This window comes from Barbus barbus (genome assembly GCF_936440315.1).
Source record: "Barbus barbus genome assembly, chromosome: 20".
Classification (NCBI taxonomy): domain Eukaryota; kingdom Metazoa; phylum Chordata; class Actinopteri; order Cypriniformes; family Cyprinidae; genus Barbus; species Barbus barbus.
The window spans coordinates 31,322,074-31,335,118 of NC_136748.1; the positions used below are offsets into that span (position 1 = coordinate 31,322,074).

At 41.8% G+C, this 13,045-nt stretch overlaps 1 protein-coding gene across 1 annotated transcript; it reads left to right on the forward strand.

The window, feature by feature from the left end:
- Positions 1-1,258: 1,258 nt before the first annotated feature.
- On the forward strand, positions 1,259-11,255 carry LOC306886181 (protein delta homolog 1-like). Its single transcript, XM_079443101.1, has 5 exons — positions 1,259-1,629; positions 1,829-1,886; positions 2,829-2,959; positions 3,179-3,320; positions 8,759-11,255. Exons 1-5 carry the CDS (start codon positions 1,563-1,565, stop codon positions 9,195-9,197), a joined length of 837 nt encoding a protein of 278 aa, XP_079299227.1. The 5' UTR covers positions 1,259-1,562; the 3' UTR covers positions 9,198-11,255.
- Positions 11,256-13,045: the final 1,790 nt, after the last annotated feature.

Below are 13,045 nucleotides of genomic sequence, written 5' to 3' on the forward strand. Positions count from 1 at the left end.
CCCTGCGCTTGAATTCCTGTGCCAAGAAATGTTTTCCCTGCTAGGACAGCGATTCTTTCAGTGAGAGCCGCCGGTTTAGAGGCCCAACTAATGTTTAACTGGGCCTTTGGGCATAAAGGTACAGCTGAAATACCCTCGTGTCGAGCTAGGGATCAAATCATTCATCAAAACATATCATGAGAAATCGTTTATAAACAAAAACTCTCTGCACTATCCAAAAACAGCCTGAAAACTAATGCTGTGCTCAGAATAGCTCACTAGTCTTTCCACATCTATAGGAATACTGTATAGAGGTCAGACAGTCATGCTGTAGATGTTTAAAAGTGAAAGTGGCATGACATGTGGCCAAGTATAGTGACCCATACTTTGAATTTGTGCTCTGCAATTAACCCGTCCAAAAACAGCCTCTTTAATTGTCAGGATCAGAGAGCAGGTAAAAAAATTATATCATGACTGACAGGAAAAATTACAATAGAAAAGATACGAGAATTATGATATTATGATATGAGCCCATGTTTAGTGTTCAGACAGTTCAGAAGGTGTAACTTCAGTTGCCTGGATGCTTGTTCAAAAGAGCTGCAATTTAATGATGAGTGATGCTTGTTAGTTGATGGGTGGAGTTTAGTTCAGTGGTGTTTATGTGTGTAGTTAGGTGATGGGTGGAGTATAGCTCAGTGGTGTTTATGTGTGTAGTTAGGTGATGGGTGGAGTATTGCTCAGTGGTGTTTATGTGTGTAGTTAGGTGATGGGTGGAGTTTAGTTCAGTGGTGTTTATGTGTGTAGTTAGGTGATGGGTGGAGTATAGCTCAGTGGTGTTTATGTGTGTAGTTAGGTGATGGGTGGAGTATTGCTCAGTGGTGTTTATGTGTGTAGTTAGGTGATGGGTGGAGTATTGCTCAGTGGTGTTTATGTGTGTAGTTAGGTGATGGGTGGAGTATAGCTCAGTGGTGTTTATGTGTGTAGTTAGGTGATGGGTGGAGTATAGCTCAGTGGTGTTTATGTGTGTAGTTAGGTGATGGGTGGAGTATTGCTCAGTGGTGTTTATGTGTGTAGTTAGGTGATGGGTGGAGTATAGCTCAGTGGTGTTTATGTGTGTAGTTAGGTGATGGGTGGAGTATAGCTCAGTGGTGTTTATGTGTGTAGTTAGGTGATGGGTGGAGTATAGCTCAGTGGTGTTTATGTGTGTAGTTAGGTGATGGGTGGAGTATAGCTCAGTGGTGTTTATGTGTGTAGTTAGTTGATGGGTGGAGTATAGCTCAGTGGTGTTTATGTGTGTAGTTAGGTGATGGGTGGAGTATAGCTCCGTGTGTCAGGCTGAGGCAGCAGCAGCTCGCGGAGCTTCAGTCGGATTCACTGCTCTTAACTCGCTCTGACCACCGCGCACTTTCTCAGATGAGTTTCTGTGCTTCCAGCGAGTTAGGCTGCTGGAGGACTAGTTTAGGAGAGTTAGGCAGCTGGAGGACTAGTTTAGTTTAGCGATGTCCTGCTCGCGCGCTCAGCGGTAAGTTTGTGTGATGATGTGAAGGCGATCAGCGGAGGATCGAGGATCGAGCTGCGGGAGGATGAATGTATTTCTCCGGCTCGGATTCTCATTTCTGCTGCTCCTCTGCGCGCTTGTTTCTGCTCAAGGTGAAATAACCATATTAATATCTACACTATTTCGCTCTTATTTCACTGTTTTACTGACCCGCATCATCGTATCTGTTGCGTTTCCACTGCTGTCAGTCAGCTTCATGTGTTGGAGTTGTGAGACATGATAAATGACAGGCGAGTGTTTATTCATCAGTAATATATGTGTGTGTGTGTGTGTGTGTGTGTGTGTGTTTAGGTCCAGAATGTGGAGCTGGATGTCATCACGGCTTCTGTGAGCAGTCTGGAGAATGCAGGTGTGTGTGTGTGTGTGTGTGTGTGTATGTGTGTTAGACGTCATTAACCTTTTTAGAAACTATTGAACAATTGAATGCTGTCACTGTGAAGATATTTTAATCTTTCACTAGAAGAGCCTCACATTTGTGACCCTGGACCACAAAACCAGTCATACGTATTTTATATATATATATATATATATATATATATATATATATATATATATATATATATATATATATATATATACATACATGCATCATCTGAAGCTGAATAAATAATCTTTCCATTGATGTATGGTTTGTTATGATAGGACAATATTTGGCGGAGATACAACTATTAGAAAATCTGGAATCTGAGGGAGCAAAAAAATCTAAATATTGAGAAAATCTCCTTTAAAGTTGTTCAAATGAAGTTCTTAGCAATGCATATTACTAATCAAAAATGAAGTTTTGATATATTTACGGTAAGAAATGTACAAAATATCTTGATGGAACATGATCTTAATATCCTAATGATTTTTGTCATAAAAGAGAAATGTATAATTTTGATCCATACAATGTATTGTTGGCTATTGCTACAAATATACCTGTGCTACTCATGACTGCTTCTGTGCTGCAGGGACACACATACTCATATCGATCGATCTGTTTAACAGACAAAGCAATAGTGATCACATAATGAATGAAAACATTTACACTTGAGATGCAACATAACTATCGGATCCAATATCGTCGCACAGCATCGTCTTTTAGTTTCATCTGTGTGTGTGTGTTTCTGTGTGTGTGTGTGTGTGTCTGTGTGTGTGTGTGTCTGTGTGTGTGTGTGTGTGTGTGTGTGTGTCTGTGTGTGTGTGTGTGTGTGTGTGTGTCTGTGTGTGCGTGTGTGTGTGTGTGTGTGTGTGTGCGTGTGTGTGTGTGTGCGTGCATGTGTGTGTGTGTGTGTGTGTGTGTGTATTACAGGTGCAGAGCAGGTTGGCGCGGCGCGGCGTGTGATCGATGCGTTCCTTCTCCTGACTGTGTTCACGGAGCATGTGAAGAACCGGGGCAGTGTGTCTGTGAGAGCGGATGGACAGGAGTGCGCTGTGATCAAGGTCCAGTATCCTACAGGACTTTATAAAGGAGCATCAGCAGAGATGAAAATGCATGGCCATAATTCTTTGAAATAGATTGATTTAACTCAGTGCACTGTGATCTTTCCTCAGGATTCTTCTTTGATTACTCAGTATTGTCAGAGAGAAGTGCTTCAGCATGCAGCAGCTGTTGTGTCGTGTGCTGTTACGGTAACAGTGTGACTCTGTTGTTTCTCTCAGAGGTTCGCCGGTGTTCATCAAAGCCCTGCTCGGGAAACTCTACCTGTGTGGAGACCGGAGGAGGAGGACACGTCTGCCTCTGTTCTCCTGGATACACGGGGGAAGACTGCCAGATGAAGAAAGGACCGTGTTCAGCGAACAGGTAACTCTGATTCTCGTTAAAGCAGAGACGGGAACAGCAGACGGTTTCTTCTGTTAAACATCTGTGGAGTGAAAAACTAGTCAGAAATATCACTCACATAAAGATGCTATTGAGCTGCGATCATCCAGCGCTGCCATTAATTATTGACTGCATTGATCATCCTTATTTGACATTTACAAAGACATCAAATGCTCATTAATGAAGCTACATCAATTGATCAAGCATGCAAACCTCTGATTAGATGATAATATGAATGGTTAGATGAGTGGTTCAAGATGGCGCCGAGCATGGCAGCCGTGTTGCGAGCTCCAAGACAACTCTGCAGTTTTTCTTATGTTTCTTATGTGTTATTTGTTATTTTGTTGTTTCACGTGTTGGATGTTGTCAGTATAACTGTCTACGATAGACACACGTTTTTAAACATTGGTTCCTTCGTCGCGCAACGCAAACCGGACTTTGAGTTCCTGAACGCCGGCGCCTTGTTTACAGACACCACATCAGAGCCCTTTGTCTGGGCTGCACGATCGCGACCGAGGAAACGCCGCCGGAAAAGGGGGAAGAGAGCCGGCGTCCTTGTCAGACTCAGACGCCGTCCCCTCCGACCTCCTCTCCCAACTATTTTGCTGGCTAACGTTCAGTCACTGGACAACAAACTCTGTGAACTGCGGGCACGCATCTCATACCAACGGGAAACAAGGGACTGCTGCATTATTTGCCTCACAGAAACCTGGATGTCTGCAGTGGTTCCAGACTCAGCCATCGAGCTTACGGGGTTCTCCGTGCACCGCTCGGACAAAACGAAAGAGCTCACAGGGAAAAGCAGAGGTGGGGGCGTCTGTTTCTTTATCAACAACTCGTGGTGTGATGAAAGGAACCTACACTCTATTAAATCCTCCTGCTCCCCTGATCTGGAATTTCATATGCTTCTGTGTCGACCATTCTGGCTACCGAGGGAATTTACAGCGATCATAATCACAGCTGTTTACATTCCCCCTCAAGCCAACACAGACCAGGCACTCAAGGAACTGTATGGGAATATAAGCGAGCAGGAAACCGCGTACCCAGACGCGGCGTTTATTGTTACGGGGGACTTCAACAAAGCCAACTTCAGAACAATAGCTCCAAAATACTTTCAACACATCACCATCAACACGCGTGGTGATCGTGTACTTGACCACTGCTACTCTCCATTCCGGGACGCCTACAAATCGCTCCCCCGCCCACCTTTCGGCAAATCGGATCACACTTCCGTTCTGCTCCTGCCTGCTTATAGGCAGAAACTGAAACGAGAAGCACCCGCCCTCAGGACAATTCAATGCTGGTCGGACCAATCAGACGCTATACTACAGGACTGTTTTGATCACGTGGACTGGGACATGTTCCGGGCAGCGTCTGATGACGACATAGAGGCGTACTCAGATACTGTAACGTGTTTCATCAGGAAGTGTGTAGAGGATGTAGTACCGACAAAAACAATCCGCATCTACCCCAACCAAAAACCGTGGATTAACAGCGATGTTCGAGCAGCCTTGTCAGCGCGGACATCTGCCTTTAAATCCGGAAACTCTGACGATCACAAACAAGCCAGTTACGATCTCAGGAAATCAATCAAAGCTGCCAAACGACAATATAAAAACAAAGTTGAAGAACAATTCAAACCCACAACGCAAGAAGCATGTGGCAGGGTATCAATAACATCACAGATTTCAGAGGGAATAAACCAGCTACTGTGAACATTGCCGCCTCTGTACCGGACGAACTTAATCACTTTTATGCTCGTTTCGAGGCTCACAACACCGCCCACACAGAGCGCGCTCCCGCGGCTGTAGCAGAAGAGGCGAGCGCACTTTCCTTTTCTGTCGCAGATGTAACCCGATCCTTCCGACGGAAGGCTGTGGGTCCCGATGGCATCCCAGGCCGTGTGCTCAGAGCATGCACATTCCAACTAGCCAGGGTTTTCACAGACATTTTTAACCTTTCCCTCTCTCTGTCCGTGGTTCCCGCATGCTTCAAAAAATCCACCATTGTGCCCATACCAAAGAAAAATAAAATCACATGCTTGAATGACTGGAGGCCCATTGCTCTGACACCCATCTTCATCAAGTGCTTTGAGAAACTCATCAGAGACTACATCTGCTCTGTGCTGCCTGACTCACTGGATCCCCTACAATTTGCATATCGCAGAAACCGTTCCACAGACGATGCTATTGCCTTCACCCTGCACACTGCTCTCTCCCACCTGGAAAATAAGAACACCTATGTGAGAATGCTGTTTGTGGACTACAGCTCAGCATTTAATACCATAGTGCCTGCCACACTGGTTGAGAAGCTCCAGACTCTGGGACTAAACGGATCTCTGTGCAGCTGGATCCTGGACTTCCTGACAGGCAGATGTCAGGTGGTCAGAATGGGCAACAACACTTCATCCCCGCTGACCCTCAACACTGGTGCTCCTCAGGGCTGCGTCCTCAGCCCACTCCTGTACTCCCTGTACACACATGACTGTACAGCAACACACAGCTCCAACGTCATCGTCAAATTTGCTGACGACACAACGGTGATAGGCCTGATCACTGCCAACGATGAGACGGCCTACAGAGAGGAGGTGAGAACCCTGACTAAGTGGTGTCAAGAGAACCACCTCTCACTCAACATCGATAAGACCAAGGAGCTAGTGGTGGATTTCAGGAGACAGAGCAGAGAACACACACCCATCACCATCGACATGACACCTGTAGAGCGAGTAAACAGCTTCAAATTCCTCGGTGTTCACATCACTGAGGATCTCACATGGTCCGCTCACACAGATGCAGTGCTGAAGAAGACACACCAACGCCTCTTCTTCCTGAGACGGCTGAGGAAGTTTGGAATGAGCCCCAGCATCCTCAGATCATTCTACACCTGCACTGTGGAGAGCATCCTGACAGGCTGCATCACCGCCTGGTTTGGAAACAGCACTGCTGGCAACCGCAAAGCTCTGCAAAGGGTCGTGCGAACTGCCCGTCACATTGTTGGAGGTGAGCTTCCCTCCCTCCAGGACATCTACACCAGGCGGTGTATAAAGAAAGCCCGGAGGATCATCAGTGACTCCAGCCACCCGTCCCACAGACTGCTCTCTCTGCTGCCCTCAGGAAGACGTCTCCACAGCATCCGATCCCGCACTAGCCGACTGAGGGATAGCTTTTTTCCTCAGGCTATCAGGCTAATGAACAGTCAAAACTAATACACCCTACAGCATACTCCCACTTTACAATATACCACGCACTGCACTTTAATTCCATACAGTTCAAACTGGACTACCAGTACACTACTGCACAAATACAACAATGTTTTTGCCAGCACTGGATACCATCCAATGCACATCCATGACATTTGTACATCCGGTTTATATATAATCTGCTGCATCTTCGCATATTACTGTGTATATATAACGTAGAATGTGTACTACATACTGTGTATAATGTGTATCGGTAACTGTATGTCTGTCTAATAGTACACTATGTGTACTGAGTATATGTATGTGTATATTACACATTGTCATCTGTATAAGTCTGTACGTATGTATGGTAATGTCTATATGTAAATTGTTTCTGCACTGTCTGGAGCACGCTCTCAAGAATTTCACTCACGAAGGCACATGTGCTGTGGTGATGTGACAATAAAAGTGATTTAATTTGATTTGATTTAATATAACATCTTTACACTTAAACATGTCTGAACTTCATTGCATTAAATGCACAATATCAAACCAAGTGACACTGGTTGTCAGTCCTGTGTCTTGTTTCCCCCTCCTCTCGTGTCTATATTTGGCCTTCCTGTTCCTGTCCTCGTTCCCTGTCATCAGTAGTTAATTAGTCCCTAGCCCTGTTTAATTTCTCCACACCTGTTTCTGTTCTTCCTCTGTGATTTCCTTGTGTTCTTAAGCCCTGTGTTTCCCTGCCCCTGTGTCCGGTATTATCGTCATCTCCATGTCTCCTGTGATCCCAGTGTTATCAATAAAGTTCTGAAGTTTGTGAAGTTTCCCTGCTCCAGAGTGGGCTCTGACACTGGAACACAAATGATGCTTGAGTTGTTTTCACAACTAACTTTACTTTTGATATGTTTTGACTTATTTTTAATCATATGATCTGGAGGTGATTTTTCAAGTCAAGTCACATTTATTTCTATAATGTTTTATACAATACAGATTGTTTCAACAGGAAAACAGGAAAATACCAGAATCAGTGATGCAAACTTGCATTAAATTTTAAACAAACTGTGAAACTCTGAAAGACAATTGCGTATATAGTTTTCCAGCTCAGTTCAGTTCAATGTTGATTTAATTCAGTTCAATAACAGTGTCAGTATTGCAAAATTCATCAATCATGAAGGAAATTTGATTCAGCTGTACAGCATAAGATAACATAAGATAGTCATTATTCAGATCAATTCAGGCCAAGAAATGAAGTGTTGATGTGTCTAAGACTTTATGAACAATATGTTTTTTGCTTTATATTTTCGAACTTAAACTACATTTTGGGTAACATTTTAATTAAAAAGTGTCATTTGTTTTGATATATTTACAGTAGGACATTTACAAAATATATTCATGGAACATGATCTTAATATCCTAATGATTTTTGTCATAAAAGAAAAATTTATAATTTTGATCCATACAATGTATTGTTGGCTATTGCTGTGTGAAGTGAAGTGAAGTGACATACTGCCAAGTATGGTGACTCATACTCGGAATTCGTGCTCTGCATTTAACCCATCCAACGTACACACACACACACACACACACACACACACACACACACATGTTGGGTTTCCATGTTTTATGGGGACATCCCATAGGCGTAATGGTTTTTATACTGTACAATCTGTATGTGCTATTGCCCTACACCAACCCTACACCTAAACTTAGCCCTCACAGGAAACATGCTGCATTTTTAGATTTTCAAAAAACTTTATGCTGTATGATTTATAAGCTTGTTTCCTCATGGGGACCAAAAAATGTCCCCACAAGATTAAGATTTACTGGTATTACTATCCTTGTGGGGACATTTGGTCCCCAGGACGTGATGAATACCAGGTGCACACACACACACACCCGGAGCAGTGGGCAGCATTTATGCTGCAGCGCCCGGGGAGCAGTTGGGGGTTCGGTGTCTTGCTCAAGGGCACCTCAGTCGTGGTATTGAGGGTGGAGAGAGCGCTGGACATTCACTCCCCCCACCTACAATCCACAACCTTTGGATTACGAGTCTGACCCTCTAACCATTAGGCCACGACTTCCCCATGCTACAAATATACCTGTGCTACTCATGACTGCTTTTGTGCTGCAGGGACACATATAATACAAAGACATGACTTTTTAACTGTGGTGTCAAAATGAAGCTAAAATAAGGGACTGTATCTGTCTGAATGTGTTTGCATGTGTTTGCTCTCCTCCGCAGCTCTCGTTGTCAGCACGGAGGAACCTGCGTGAACACGAGTGGCTCTGACAGCCGTTCCTCGTGTCTCTGTCCAGCTGGATTCACCGGCCCGTCCTGTGAGCTGCACATCAGCAAGCTCAAGCACAAACCCCGAGTGAAAGCATCAGGTCCGGCTCACGCTTTGCACAAGCTGCTGCTGCGTCCGGCCGAGTCTGATCCACTGGTCACCCGCAGCCAGATCATCTGCTTCGCCGTTCTGGGGCTCCTCACCTGTCTGGTGATCCTGGGCACGACGGGCATCGTCTTCTTTAACCGCTGTGAGACGTGGATGGCAAACGCCAAATACAGTCAGCTGGTGCGACAGCAGAGAGCATCCGACCGCGAGCAGCATTCACTCAACATCATCCTGCCCGAGAAAATCAAGCTGAGCAGCTACAGCAAGCATTACACATCCATATGAAGCTGATGTGTGACGGAGAGGTTTGGTGCTTTAGTCAAAGAGAAGATGAAAAACAGCTGTGGTTTTTATTGTTGGAATACATGCATATATTAAGGTGTACAGCGAACAGCACACACAGAGAAATACATGGTTTTCAATTATCTCTAGCTGCCGTCAGTGCTGAGTGCAGTGATTGTGATATTAACTAGTACATGGTTTAAAGCTGGATAAGCTCCTTATCTTCATGTTTTCATCACCTGAGCATTTCCATGCACATGTGAACAAATGATTAATGTAGCACTAAACAAACCATTGCTCTCAACTCCATGAACAATGCAGACTATTAATACTCATTCTGATTGTTCATCATGCTGTCTTGGCAATATGGTTTTGCATTTTGGTTCATCTCTTTTTAACTACAGGGTTCCTGTGGGTCTGAAAAACTCTTCATTCGTCCTTCCACAAATGAACGCCTTAAAAAGACGTGGCATTAAATGTTGCAAAAGAAGAATATTCGCCTGTGTATTTTTGTTGTCCAATATGAATATCTTTGCATATCATTGCTCTTTTGTTGATTTTGATTGCTTCCATTGTCCTCATTTGTAAGTGGCTGTGGATAAAAGCACGCTAAATGATTAAATGTAAATATCGAAACATTCTGAAATCAAGATGCATTTACTGCAAATGTAAAATGCTTTATAAATTGAACAAAAAGAAATGCTTAAAACAAGAACAAATATCAGTCAGTGACGAATGAAAACTTTTGAATGAAGTTGATTGGGAGATATTTACTCGTTTTAAGCATTTAAACTCGCTTCTTTTTGCTCAGTTTCACAGAAAACAAGACTTTAATATTCTTTATCTTCTGTCCGATCAGAGACTTTATTAACATGCTGTGTTCAAGTTTACTTGGATTAAAAGGTCTTAACCGTGTATTTAGTCTAATAAATGAACAAGACAATGCTAATGTTCAGCCTGGATTCCTGTAAATGTCGATGTCCATTGCTCGGGGATTGTGTTTATTCCTGGGCTGTAGATGCTCAGGGGACGGTCTTTGCCTCCATCTACCGGTTCCACTCGGAATAACATGAAGGAACGTGTTTCACATTCTCTTTCCACGCGCTTCCTCTGAACGGTACATTGCTCGGAATCAATCATCATGAAATATCTTAGAATACTGTGTTCTCCAGCAGGCGGCAGGTGAGCGATGCTGAGCATACATACATGGTGTAAACCACCGAGAATGTGTTTTGTGTCATTAGAGAGCTCAAATGTCAGTAATGGGGTAGTATGGCTGCTTTCAGTCGCGTGCATCGCATTGCACGTGTTGAATTAACTTAGATTTACAGCAGCATTAACATTCATGGCCAGAGATGCATGCCATAGTTGTGTTTTTCTGGACTTGGTTTGAAAGATCTATTGATTTCACATTTATCCAGTCATTGTCATTCTGAACGCGTGTCTCGTTTATTTCGCCTGTTTTTTCCGTTTTGTATGTCATCAGTGTTTAGAATCACTTTCCGCTTTCCCGCTTGATGAATAAATATATAATCTGATATTTTTTGGGAGAAAAAAAGTTTTCAAATATATATTTTTAATGCATTTGAAATTGCTAAAATATGCTTCTAAATATATTTATGCAAATATGTTTTCTGTGATACTATGGAAATTTCCTTTTTTTGTCCCTGGCCTTTACAGAAATATTACACTTAAAAACACTTTAGGGTTACAATTTCTTTATATTTTAAAATGAAACAATATGTTATTTGAACAATTACACCTTCTTGAGCCATCAATGTGGAATGTTTTTTGTTTATTTGTTTGTTTTTTTGTTTTTTATTATTTATATAGAATTTCAGGCACTGGCCATGCACAGAGGGAAAACAGGTTTTTCTACCATTTAAAATACAATAATTTATTCATAACTATCAAATATATGATGTAAATGACATTGAAAAACAAAATAAAATGCTGAATAAATTGTATAAAATATATAATGAAAGTATTGGTCCCCTGGAGCTGTCACTGTTGTTTAACAAAAATCCTTTATTTGGAAATAAAAATCCCACTGAACACATCACATGGCTTCCTTCTTCCTGTTTCCTGAAGATCTATGAAGAAAGGCCCATGATAATCCACTGTCTCTTTTCAGTTCTCAGAAATGTTCTCATTTATCGCATGATTTCATATGAATTATGTGAAAATGATTTTATATATTATTATATGAACTCACTGATGACCTGCTTTATTGTTAGGGAAAAAACTAAAATATAAATGTATTAAAGTACTTGATTTATTGAGTATACCATGATTGACAGCATGTGGTTTGATTCCTTGCAGCAGACATTTATAAAATGCATTTTTCATGAAAATTGCCACTGGTTTCACCTTCCTTTTGGGTAAATAAATCATTTATGTGTATTCATAAAGTCAAAAGGTAATCTAATAATGTGGTCTAAATTTAAATGTTATAAAAAGAAATACATTTGAAGACATCTTGCCATACCAAAAGTGGACATTTCTGTTGTATGACCCTTCTACCAATATATTTTGTCCATTTTTTGATATGCATAAAATACATTTTATAAATATACGTAAATATATTTTTAGAAAATACATTTTACTCTCCATATATTTCAATCTCAGAAAATAGATTTGCGTGTCACATTTGAAGGAAACTGTATTGTCTGTAACACACGTGAGTCTATAACACATTTGAATTTTAAAACTAAATGAAGGAAGCCTAAATGTAGGCTACTGTAAGATTGGAAATCTATTTTCTTGCCCCAGAAATACACTTTTGGATATATTGTGGTATATGAAGGCTGAAACTTTAAATATATTTAATATGTATTGTGGCCAGACAGCGTTCCATGATCTTTGAGCTGCACGTATCAAATAAAGCCAGACCTCCTGATGCTTGAGGCGCTTATATTCACTCTGTTCTTTGACCGTTTACTGTTGTGTTTAATATGAGAGTCATGTCCTCACTGCCCATAAACACAGACGAGCTCCAGATGTGTTGACAATAACTGCTCAAGAGCTCATTGTGGACAGATATTACAGTTTTGTCACACAATTTCTGAAAGCTGACACTCAAACAGCAGAAGCACACACCAAATCTGCTTAATTCTCAGCCTTTGACTCGGTTTTCAGTTTCATAAAACACAAAACACAACACACAATTCTCTATGATAGAGACGTTCCATCAGTTCCAGTGTGATTCTGAAGCAGGACAGCTTTGATTTGCAGTGTGTTCCCATGAACGCAGCGAGGTTCGTGATGGCTTCAGGGCCATGTCCTCATGAAGCGTAGAAACATCAGAGGACCAGCTGAAAACGGCTGAAAACTCATTTATAGAAAAATATTACGCTTTTGTTTCCGCCTCAGTTTCCAGGAATCGAATACCAGTGACACGATTCTAAATGTGTCTTTTGTTCCTCTGGAAATCCTTGCATGCTTTGCTTACATAAAAGCACTGCTTTAGTAACATGGTCACAAATGTGGAGGAAGAAAAGAAAATCTTATACAATGCATTACATTCAATAATATATTAACAGCTTTGACTATGCAGATTCCATAATGAACAGAGCGTTTGATTATTTCATTTTTGTGTGTGTAATTAATATTCTTATTATGTGGTGACGGTTTTATCTAGCAAGCACCCTTCACTACTGTATATAACACAACCTCTAGTACATTATTTGCAGGATATATACTGTATGTATTGATTATGAAGTGAAAAGTCTAAAAGTCCTTAAACATAATTTATTTGCGATACATCCGAGTTATTTAGGGTCTGGGATATTAAATGATGATTTATCTGAGCCCAGATCAGAAAGAGCTGACAGTAAAGCAGGAAATATTTA